Genomic DNA, 12,299 nt, shown 5'->3' with positions numbered 1-12,299 from the left:
AGCTCAAAATGGGAGACCTGGTACACAACTCCGCGATTAAACAATAAATCCCTCCTGAAGCCTAGCAAAGTAAATAGTAAATCCTCCTGGAACACGGCAAAGGAGCAAATGGGAAGCGACAGTGCTGCTACTGCCACAGGCACAAACATTGAGCACACTACCATCATCTTCATCAGTAAAAAGAGCCCAGAATAGAAGGGCTGCTCAGATCTCAGACAAAGAAGCACTACCAGTAACCAAGCATAAGAGAGAGGGGGAAGCAAGAGGGTGAACGGCAACGAGAAACACGAGAGAAAGGAAGGGGGAATAATAAAGGGAGAGAGAAATACAGAAATAGGGAATAGGGAAGAGAACAGCTGGAAACAATGCATGTAAAAATTCCATTCATGGGCGAAGTTTCAAAATTTCTTGCATGGTATACTTACACTAGTTGTAGCTACAGTCAGAATTTCAGTAAGTCTGCTGGTATACTCGATTGACCGGATCCCTGCGCTCCCTTATTGCGTGGCATAGAAATTGTCCCCTGCTACAGTTACCTGGCTAATACTATTTGTTCCTGATCTTCAGGACTCAGGGCTGCAGATGAACTTGGAATGGCAGGGGGAAGATCTAGTTGTCATGGTCCACGTGGGTACCAACGACATAGATAGGACAAAGAGGCTCTGCTGAGAGAGTATGAGCAGTTAGGAGCCAAATTAAAAAGCAGAACCACAAAGGTAATAATCTCTGGATTACTGCCCAAGCCACGAGCAAATTTGCATAGGGTAAATAAGATCAGAGAGTTAAATAGGTAGCTCAAAGACTGGTGTGGGAGAAATGGGTTTTGGTTCGTGGGCCACTGGCACCAGTACTGGGATGAGAGAAAGCTGTTCCGTTCAGATGGGCTCCACTTAAACCGCGCTGGGACTCGGGCCCTGGCGAAACAAATAACTAGGGCTGTAGAGAGGGCTTTAAACTAATTAGTGGGGGAGAGGATCCAGCTGAGTGAAAATGTTAAAAGTCAAATAACAAGGTGGCGGCAATAGATCAGGGTAGCACTGGGGGAAATAAAAACAAGAGCGTGCCAGGAAGGGACAGTGTATAAACATAAAGGTGAATCAGAAAGTGGGGTCAAAGTAGGAGAAAATGGTAAAAGAACTATTTTAAAAGCTCTTTATCTGAATGCACGAAGCATTCGTAACAAAATAGATGAGTTGATGGCATCAATAGATACAAATGGGTATGATCTGATAGCCATTACAGAGACGTGGTTTGTAAGGTGACCAAGACTGGGAACCAAATATTCAGGGGTATTTGACAATTCAGAAGGACAGACAGACAGGAAAAGGAGGTGGATAGCACTGTTAATAAAGGATGGGATCAGTGCATTAGTGAGAAATGATATTGGCTCAGAGGATCAAGATGTTGAATCAGTTTGGGTGGAGATAAGGAATAATAAGGGCAAAAAGTTACTGGTGGGCATAGTCTATAGGTCCTCGAACATTAGCTACACTGTTGAATGCAGTATAAATCAAGAAATAAGGGAAGCTTGTAATAAAGGAACAGCAATAATCATGGGCGATTTTAACCTTCATATTGATTGGACAAAGCAAATTGGCCAGGGCAGCCTTGAGGAAGAGGTCATAGAGTGTATCTGGGATAGTTTTCTTGAACAGTACATTGTGGAACCAACCAGGGAGCAGGCTATCTTAGATCTAGTACTGTGTAATGAGACAGGATTAGTAAAGGATCCTCGAGGAATGAGTGACCATAACATGGTTGAATTTCAAATTCAGTTGGAGGGTGAGAAAGTTGGTTCTCCAACCAGGGTCCTAAGCTTAAATAAAGGAGACTACAAAGGTATGAGGGCAGAGTTGGCTAAAATGGACAGGGAAGATAGATTAAAGTATGGGACGGTTGATGAGCAATGGCAGACATTTAAGGAGATATTCCATAACTCGCAACTTAAATATATCCCAATGAGAAGGAAAGACTGTAAGAGAAGGGATAACAATCCGTGGCTAACTAAGGAAATATGGGAGAGTATAAAATTGAAAACAAGGGCATACAATATGGCCAAGACTAGTGGGAGGCCAGAGGATTAGGAAACTTTTAAAAGCCAGCAAAGAATGACTAAAAAAATGATAGAGAGGGAAGATAGATTATGAGAGTGTAAACTCACATGAAATATAAAAACAAATAGTAAGAGTTTCTACAGGTACATAAAAAGGAAAAGAGTGGCTAAAGTAAATGTTGGTCCCCTAGAGGATGAGACTGGGGAATTAATAACAGAGAACAGGGAAATGGCAGAGACGTTGAACAAATATTTTGTATTGGTCTTTACGGTAGAAGACACTATAAAGATCCCAATAGTGGATAAATGAAGTAGTGGAACTAAAATAAGGGGACTAATGGCAGATAAGTCCCTTGGACCTGATGGCTTACATCCTAGGGTCTGAAAAGATGTGGCTGCAGAGGTTGTAATCAACCAAAATTCCCTGGATTCCCAGCGGATTGGATAACCGCAAATGTAACGCCCCTATTTAAAAAAGGCAGACAAAAAGTAGGAAACTATAGACCAGTTAGCCTAACATCTGTCGTTGGGAAAATGCTGCAGTCCATTATTAAGAAACATAGAAAATAGGTGCAGGAGTAGGCCATTCGGTCCTTCGAGCCTGCACCACCATTCAATATGATCATGGCTGATCATGCACTTCAGTACCCCATTCCTGCTTTCTCTCCATACCTCTTGATCCCTTTAGCCGTAAGGACTACATCTAACTCCCTTTTGAATATATCTAACAAACTGGCCTTAACAACTTTCTGTGGTAGAGAATTCCACATGCTCACAACTCTGAGCGAAGAAGTTTCTCCTCATCTCGGTCCTAAATGGCTTACCCCTTATCCTTAGACTGTGACCCCTGGTTCTGGACTTCCCCAACATCGGGAACATTCTTCCTGCATCTAACCTGTCCAATCCCGTCAGAATTTTATATGTTTCTATGAGATCCCACTCATTCTTCTAAATTCCATTGAATATAAGCCTAGTCGATTCAGTCTTTCTTCATATGTCAGTACTGTCATGCCAGGAATCAGTCTGGTGAACCTTCACTGCATTCCCTCAATAGCAAGAATGTCCTTCCTCAGATTAGGAGACCAAAACTGTACACAATATTCAAGATGTGGCCTCACCAAGGCCCTGTACAACTGTAGTAAGACCTCCCTGCTCCTATACTCAAATCCTCTCGCTATGAAGGCCAACATGCCATTTGCCTTCTTCACCACCTGCTGTACCCTGTATGTCAACTTTCAATGACTGATGTACTCTGACATCCAGGTCTTGTTGCACCTCCCCTTTTACTAACCTGTCACCATTAAGATAATAATCTGCCTTCCTGTTTTTACCACCGTAGTGGATAACCTCACATTTATCCACATTATACCGCATCTGCCAAGTATTTGCCCATTCATCTAACTTGTCCAAGTCACTCTTAGCATCCTCCTCACAGCTCACACTGCCACTCAGCTTAGTGTCATCTGCAAACTTGGAGATATTACATTCAATTCCTTTGTCTAAATCATTAATGTATATTGTAAATAGCTGGGTTCCCAGCACTGAACCACTGAAATAGTCACTGCCTGCCATTCCTGTTTATTCCTACTCTCTGCTTCCTGTCTGCCAACCAGTTCTCTATTCACGTCGGTACATTACCCCTCATACCACACGCTTTAATTTTGCACACTAATCTCTTGTGTGGGACCTTGTCAAAAGTCTTTTGAAAGTCTAAATACACCACATCCACTGGCTCCCCCTTGTCCACTCAAAAAATTCTAGAAGATTTGTCAAGCATGATTTCCCTTTCATACATCCATGCTGACTTGGACCGATCCTGTCACTGCTTTCCAAATGTGCTGTAATTGATTCCAACATTTTCCCCACCACCGAAGGAAGAAGTAGCGGGACATTTGGAAATGCATGATTCAATCACGCAGAGTCAGCATGGTTTTATGAAAAGGAAATTATGTTTGACAAATTTGCTGGAGTTCTTTGAGGATGTAACAAGCAGAGTGGATAAGGGGGAACCAGTGGGTGTAGTGTATTTGGATTTTCAGAAGGCTTTCGATAAGGTGCCACATAAAAGGTTACTGCACAAGACAAAAGTTCACGGGGATGGGGGTAATATATTAGCATGGATAGAGGATTGGCTAACTAACAGAAAACAGAGAGTCGGGATAAATGGGTCATTTCCAGTTGGCAACCAGTAACTAGTGGGGTGCCGCAGGGATCGGTGCTAGGTCCTCAACTATTTATAATTTATATTAATGACTTGGATGAAGGGACCGAGTGTAATGTAGCCAAGTTTACTGATGATACAAAGATGGGTGGGGGAAAGCAAACTGTGAGGAGGACACAAAAAATCTGCAAAGGGATATAGACAGGCTAAGTGAGTGGGTAAAAATCTGGCAGATGGAGTATAATGTGGGAAAATGTGAGGTTATCCACTTCGGCAGAAAAAAATAGAAAAGCAAATAATAATTTAAATGGAGAAAAATTGCAAAGTGCTGCAGTACAGAGGCACCTGGGGATCCTTGTGCATGAAACACAAAAAGTTAGTCAGCAGGTACAGCAAGTAATCGGAAGGCAAGTGGAATGTTGGCCTTTATTGCAAGGGGGATAGAGTTTAAAAGCATACAACTGTACAGGGTATTGGTAAGTCCGCACCTGGAGTACAGCGTACAGTTTTGGTCTCCTCATTAAAAGGAAGGATATACTTGCATTGGAAGCTGTTCAGGAGAAGGTTGACTAGATTGATTCTGGAGATGAGGGAACATAAGAACATAAGAATTAGGAACAGAAGTAGGCCATCTAGCCCCTCGAGCCTGCTCCGCCACTCAACAAGATCATGGCTGATTTGGCCGTGGACTCAGCTCCACTTACCCGCCCGCTCCCATAACCCTTAATTCCCTTATTGGTTAAAAATCTATCTATCTGTGATTTGAATACATTCAATGAGCTAGCCTCATCTGCTTCCCTGGGCAGAGAATTCCACAGATTCACAACCCTCTGGGAGAAGAAATTCCTTCTCAACTCGGTTTTAAATTGGCTCCCCCGTATTTTGAGGCTGTGCCCCCTAGTTCTAGTCTCCCTGACCAGTGGAAACAACTTCTCTGCCTCTATCTTGTCTATCCCTTTCATTATTTTAAATGTTTCTATAAGATCACCCCTCATCCTTCTGAACTCCAACGAGTAAAGACCCAGTCTACTCAATCTATCATCATAAGGTAACCCCCTCATCTCCGGAATCAGCCTAGTGAATCGTCTCTGTACCCCTCCAAAGCTAGTATATCCTTCCTTAAGTAAGGTGACCAAAACTGCATGCAGTACTCCAGGTGCAGCCTCACCAATACCCTATACAGTTGCAGCAGGACCTCCCTGCTTTTGTACTCCATCCCTCTCGCAATGAAGGCCAACATTCCATTCGCCTTCCTGATTACCTGCTGCACCTGCAAACTAACTTTTTGGGATTCATGCACAAGGACCCCCAGGTCCCTTTGCACCGCAGCATGTTGTAATTTCTCCCCATTCAAATAATATTCCCTTTTACTGTGTTTTTTTCCTCCCAAGGTGGATGACCTCACATTTTCCGACATTGTATTCCATCCGCCAAACCTTAGCCCATTCGCTTAACCTATCTAAATCTCTTTGCAGCCTCTCTGTGTCCTGTACACAACCCGCTTTCCCACTAATCTTTGTGTCATCTGCAAATTTTGTTACACTACACTCTGTCCCCTCTTCCAAGTCATCTATGTATATTGTAAAAAAGTTGTGGTCCCAGCACCGATCCCTGTGGCACACCACTAACCACAGATTTCCAACCCGAAAAGGACCCATTTATCCCGACTCTCTGCTTTCTGTTAGCCAGCCAATTCTTGATCCATGCTAATACATTTCCTCTGACTCAGTGTACCTTTATCTTCTGCAGTAACCTTTTGTGTGGCACCTTATCGAATGCCTTTTGGAAATCTAAATACACCACATCCATCGATACACCTCTATCCACCATGCTCATTATATCCTGAAAGAATTCCAGTAAATTAGTTAAACATGATTTCCTCTTCATGAATCCATGTTGCTCTGCTTGATTGCACTATTCCTATCCAGATATCCCGGGGTTGACTTATGAAGATAGGTTGAGCCTATACACATTGGAGTTCAGAAGAATGAGAGGTGATTTCATCGAAACATACAAGATAATGAGGGGACTCGGCAAGGTGGATGCAGAAAGGATATTTCCACTCGTCGGGGAAATTAAAACTAGGGGACATAGTCTCAGAATAAGGGGCTGTCCATTTAAAGATGATGAGGAGGAATTTCTTCTCTGAGGGTTGTAAACCTATGGAATTCTCTGCCCCAGAGAGCTGTGGAGGCTGGGTCATTGAATATATTTAAGGCGGAGATAGACAGATTTTTTGAGCGATAAGGGAGTAAAGGGTTACGGGGAGCACGCAGGGAAGTGGAACCGAGTCCATGATCAGATCAGCCATGATCTTATTGAATGGCGGAGCAGGCTTGAGGGGCCAAATGTCCTATTCCTGCTCCTATTTCTTATGTTCAGTTAGGATTGGGCTTCGAGCAGCATAAATGTAAAGTCGAGGGTGGTTTCACAGCCACAGAGCAGTGAGGATAAAAATTACAGCTGTTACTGCAAGAACTGATGGAAACACTTGTTTCCACTAAATTTTAATGGCAAAATCCTAAAGGGCTGTAATTTTTGGTGAAAGTTCCTCCACTAATATCAATGCAAGGTTATATCATTGTTAAAATATATTGTTACTTAAAAATGTAGTTGCTGCAAGTCTCAGTTTCTCAACCTGCGTCAGCCTTTCTCATCAGGCTGTAACATTGCAGTTCAGGTGCTGTCTAACTTTGTGCTGTTTTTGTCATGATCTAAAATTTGCTGTTACAATTAGTTTAAGATAGTGAAATATATCCACACCACTTGGTAACGGACAGCAGAATCTACATTGTGTTGCTGCAGAATTCTAGGGACTAGTGAAATATATCCACACCACTTGGTAACGGACAGCAGAATCTACATTGTGTTGCTGCAGAATTCTAGGGACTCTGTTGATAAGGTAACGCTCTGCGTCATTATACCGTTTCTTTTTCTAGGTCTTAAGCTTTGAAAGGTTGACTGCACCTAATTTACAGACGAGTCACATTCACTGGCACAGGAACCGCAACAGCTTCTGTGTTTCAATTTATGAGCTATGGAAAAGGCTCAGAGCAGAGGGAAGAATAAACAAATGGGGAACAAGTGGCCAGGAATGGAACAGGCAAATAAAAAGCTCCTGAGCTCGCTCTGTGTTGGAAGCAACTGAACATTTTTCTGTGTTATTACTAAAATTCTGAACACATTTTAAAATTGAAGTTATGAGGAACTAATCCAGAGAGGAACAGTGACAAGTATCAGACACATTGGTCAGTAACAGTCAAGATAACAGGGAACTGAGGAGAATTTTTCTATGCAAAAACCCTTTCCTACAATCAGTGGAGAACTAGTTTAATACTACTCCAGAGTGGAAACACTAATGGGAAAAGGGAGTTTTGTAAGATAGAAAACATTATTTGTGATTAGCCTATAAAAATGATGTTACAATATTTCAACTTTACAAACAATACAAGGGTCCCTTGCTTTCTGGACTCTGTGGAGGAACCTTTCGACAAAGGAATCCTGAAAAGGAACTACTTTAAAAACACAAGTAAGGAGGGAGCCTGGCCACTGAAACTTGTCCTGAATGATTTCCTTTGAATTGCTAAAGAAATGTTGAGTTTTCTGGGAGATCTGAAAAATCTCAAATTGAAGGTAACACTAACTATGCAAGAGAAAATTGGGTATGAATTTTCCACACAGAAGAGTCAGTCTCCTGAAAACTGCTGCTGGTGTCTTGTTTTATTTCTAGCTTTGGGAGATTTCTTCATTTTCTGACCAGGTGCTGTTTACAACTGCGAATTTCTGGTACAGCAAAACCTTCAGTTACTGGCCAGGCAACATATTCCCATTCAGTGCTACAGCAATCCTACAAACCCTACAATTAAAATGTATAAAGTAGTTTGGAAACTGGGGGGGGTTGGGACGGAGACATTAAACTGTTCTTACTTCCCTCCCACTTGCTTTATCCCCAACATGCACTCAACTGTCTTTCCTACATGGACAAATTGCGCTCAAGAAACATGTATTCATGTCCCACAAATATATGAACCATCAAACGCTCATGATGCTTTTACTAACCTGGCATTTGGAAAGGGTAAAATGCTGAAATGTGAACCATTTGTGATTGCCTGATCTGTAATGATGGACAATGACCTTTGGAAATTGCTTTATGATTGTTACTTTCTGAAGTGTCTCGAAAACACACACACCCAACCGACCTAGGGAGAAGGGGGAAAGAAAGCAAACTGTTGAAACTGCAGGAAATAAAGTTTTAATAAGAGTTCAAATATGCTATCCTTTTATTCACAAGAATCTACTCATGAGTATATGGAGTCAGACTTTTACTCAGAGAATACATAGTAGTCAAAAATGCATGGTTTTCACCATGTCACCTTTCACACAGCCTCACTATTTCCTTTTGTCAGACACACTTTAGGTATGTCATGAACTGTAGATGGCCAAGAACATTTATCAGCTGCTTTCAGTGGGTTAAGTAGAGTTCGAAGGCGCTGGCTCCTGATGTGTTGGAACCACACAGCCTGCAATAATCCCAATGTTAATCTGACAGATTTGCTAATGCTGACAGCCAGGAGTATCCAGTAAAAACATGTCTTCCTAGCTGTGGCAAGTTTACTTTGAGTCAAATGCCAGCTGCACAGGGATCAAGTGTTGGATGGCTGCAGCCCACTAAAGCCAATATAAAAGCAGAAAAATTTCCACCACCTCTCCATGTGTGTTTACCAGTCTGGACTTGCTTCCTGATAACTCTTTGGTAGTTCTCAAAGTTAAGAAGCTTTCTATAATTACAATAATTGTAGGACTATTATAATTTATAACTATTTTTAACTTCAGAATCCCTGATTAATCTCTTCAATCTATTTTATACATTAAACACACAGCCATTGGCCTTAGGCACTATTTATTAGTGCACAGCAGCACTTAGTCAAGTGCACCTAAAGGTTCATATGTTTATTGTTTTTATGCCAAATATTCCGAGAGACACGTTAAACATCCATGAGGTCTCCAGTATAAATGAACCCTCTGTGTTACAATATAATTTCTGAACTGATATCAAGAAACGTTGGCCCAGATTTTGTGTTCCATGACGGCATACGCTTTGTAACCCTTGTAAAAGGCCCCACAAGTTCCCGGTCTCCCCATGCTTTGACAGACCTACTGCACCACATCAAAAATCACTTTTGCTGGCGGTGTCAGAAAATGCCCACGAAAGCCTTACACCTGGCAAAGGCAGGCATAAGGCCTGCTTTCACCAGTGTATGGGTTAATATAATTCTTAAATTAAAAATGTAATTTAAAAATCAAGCACATTTAAAATTTGTTTATGTAAATTTTGGCCTGAATTAAAATGAATCAAATAATTTAAAAAGTATGTATTTTTTTATTATAAAGACTTCTAATTACATTTCAAAATGCGAATATTTATTTTTATTCCAGTTGTATACTAATTTAATTATTTGGGGATTCCTCATACCTGGCCCACGCTTCCGAACTTCCTGCGTCCCTGGCCCTTTATACAGGCATACAAAGTCTCTTAAGCTCGGGAGCCTGAAGGCAAGTGCGGATTTTTTTTTTTTTAAATCAGGTCGGAGACGTACTCCAAAGGTACCCCTCCAACCACAAATTCCGGCCCATTATGTAATGTTTCTTGGAAAATCCCATCAGTTTACACAAAAATAAGGGCACAAAAATCTAGGCTGAACACTACGGTGCAGTACTGAGGTGTGCTGCACTGTTGGAGGTGTCGTTTTTCGGATAAACCGAGATCCTGTCTGCACTCTCAGGTGGACATAAAAGATCCCATGGCACTATTTTGAAGAAAAGCAGGGGAGCCATCCCTGGTGCCTTGGCTAATATTTATCCCTCAATCAACATCACTAAAAACAGATTATTTTGCCATTCTCACATTGCTGTTTGTGGGAGCTTGCTTGTGCGCAAATTGGCTGCCGCGTTTCCTACATTCTAACAGTGACTGTACTTCAAAAGTATCGCATTGGCTGTAAAGCGCATTGGGACGTCTTTAGGTAGTGAAAGGCTCTATATAAATGCAAGTCTTTTTTATTGTAGATTTTATCATTAGTCAATTGTGTGATTACATGCAGCAAATTCTAAGTCAATCAAAACTCTTAAGTACTTAGCTAATTGACATAGCATTGCATAAAAACAAATAAATAGGTTATGCTAGCTGTTTTATAACAGGCATTGTTTTGCATATTCAACTCAAAAGAACACAGATGCTTGACCCATAAATGTTCCATTAAGGCATCATAAAGCAGCACATTATGCAACATCAACACTTAATATCTTTCCTCCAAAGTTGGCTTATTCACCATTCCTAGGATTCCACACATATTTGCAAACTACTATTGGTTACACAATTCCACAGTGAAAACATCAAACAAACCTATTGACCAGATATTTGAACAGCAACTTTCAGCATCCGCACTTGTGCAATTAAACGCGGAAATCAGGAAGTTGCTCTCCGATTTGTCCTGTTTCTCCACAAGCTTCGCTACACCGATACCTCAAGAGTCTCGTCATTAAAATGCATGAAGAGCATGAAGTTGCAGTACTTACCCATTAGATACGCCAGAAAAAGTTATGGCGGGTGCATTCAGGTGCAAGGGAACTTTTAATGGCGCGATAAGTCTTAATTATTGCTGAACAACTTCTCTGGTCCTGAAAATTAAATTTTCCTTCAGAATGTAATTGTTGTTGGAGATTTTTTTTTCATTTTAAGAAGTAAAACATTTTTGTTTACTTTTTCCTTTCTGTCGTTTTTATCTTTCTCTCTTAATCCCGTCTTTCTTTCCTTCTCTTCATTTCACTTTCTGTACATAATTTTACATTGAATTAAATATTCTATTTTATACTTCCTGGTTTAGACTGTGTGTCTCAGTGAGAATTCTTCAATCTGATTGGGTGAAGAGACACGCTGTTGCTTGCCCTGCTCATACATGCCCCTATCCCCTCTCGATGGCGACACTGAAAAAGATCTCTAGTAACCATAAGTTGTTGCTCAAACGTCCACAAAAAGTACGTGGGCAACTGTAAACGTGAACAACGGTGAACGCCTTTCCTTAGCTGCTGATTGCAATATCCGGGCCATTATATTAAAAGTATGTGGTCATAAATGACTCATCTTGGAGCTTCATCATTTATTCAATGGACTCGAGTGCTGCCAACGAACCAGGAGTAGTCACACATGCACAGTTCAATGCTTTTTTGTTTGTTGTCAGCTGACTTCCCAAAATGAGGAATAAAGAAGCAGATTTAGGTTAAAGTTGTTGTTTCTTCGTCGAGACAGCGGTTATTAAACTGGATAAATCACCAGTAACATTAATCCAACCTAGTATTCAATACAGAGGAGCCATTTATTGCCTTGTACGGTCACCATTTCAGACAGACAAACCATTTAATGTAGACTTTTTTTCTGCAATTGACTCAGTTACTTCAAGCAGAGGATATGTTGCAATCATTCAAGCAGGCCACCTCAATTGAAAGAGAAACATTAAAATCGGAACATTCACTCACTTTTTCCCAGTCCACTGGACAAACTAACTGCAGACAAGGTTTTCATCGGCAAAAGGCCCATCATCTTGTACAACTGTTTCTCATTCTCAGTGTTGCATCAATGAATACGAAGATGAATGGCATATAGCAAGAAAAACATTCAAGAACATAATGAAAAAAAAAGATAGAACATAACTGTTACAAGTTTAGGTCTTGCTTTTGATATTATCTCAGGTACAGCATTACTAGTCATTCCTGAGCTAGCCTGAGTGTCTTACATTCGGATGTGTGCCTGTACTGTCCAACATCGAACTATACAATAGTGTAATCCAAGGATGTAACATTAACTCTCCCTTGTGATTTGAACAGAATATCTATGTTTTTCACATGTGCCACTTCAATCTTTGCGATGCAGACCAAGAATATATTTGGTACAACAAGGCCAGATACAAATTGTTAAGTTGTTTTATTTCACAGCACGTGAACATACATTGCAACAGGTAAATCAAATTCACTTAAATCAATCAATACAACTTGTCTTCATATAATACAAAATATAGGGAAATATGCTTC

The 12,299-nt window shown here is 40.9% G+C and overlaps 1 protein-coding gene across 2 annotated transcripts in view; it reads right to left on the bottom strand.

The window, feature by feature from the left end:
- The window catches only part of LOC139241444 (protoheme IX farnesyltransferase, mitochondrial-like), a 58,373-nt gene extending 46,546 nt beyond the window's left edge, over window positions 1–11,827 (bottom strand). For both annotated transcript variants that reach the window (XM_070870002.1, XM_070870003.1), the window contains exons 1-2: window positions 11,748–11,827; window positions 8,274–8,413 (exon numbers count right to left, since the gene is read on the bottom strand). In XM_070870002.1, the coding sequence (XP_070726103.1) occupies window positions 8,274–8,413; window positions 11,748–11,811 (204 nt within the window). In that variant the 5' untranslated portion in view covers window positions 11,812–11,827. The remainder of the gene's footprint in view (window positions 1–8,273; window positions 8,414–11,747) is intronic.
- Between the last annotated feature and the right edge of the window lie 472 nt (window positions 11,828–12,299).

The sequence above is a fragment of the Pristiophorus japonicus genome, unplaced genomic scaffold (genome assembly GCF_044704955.1).
Source record: "Pristiophorus japonicus isolate sPriJap1 unplaced genomic scaffold, sPriJap1.hap1 HAP1_SCAFFOLD_1080, whole genome shotgun sequence".
In the NCBI taxonomy this organism is placed as follows: domain Eukaryota; kingdom Metazoa; phylum Chordata; class Chondrichthyes; family Pristiophoridae; genus Pristiophorus; species Pristiophorus japonicus.
The sequence above is the reverse complement of the archived record's forward strand: the minus strand, read 5'-3'. Positions and strand labels throughout refer to the sequence as shown.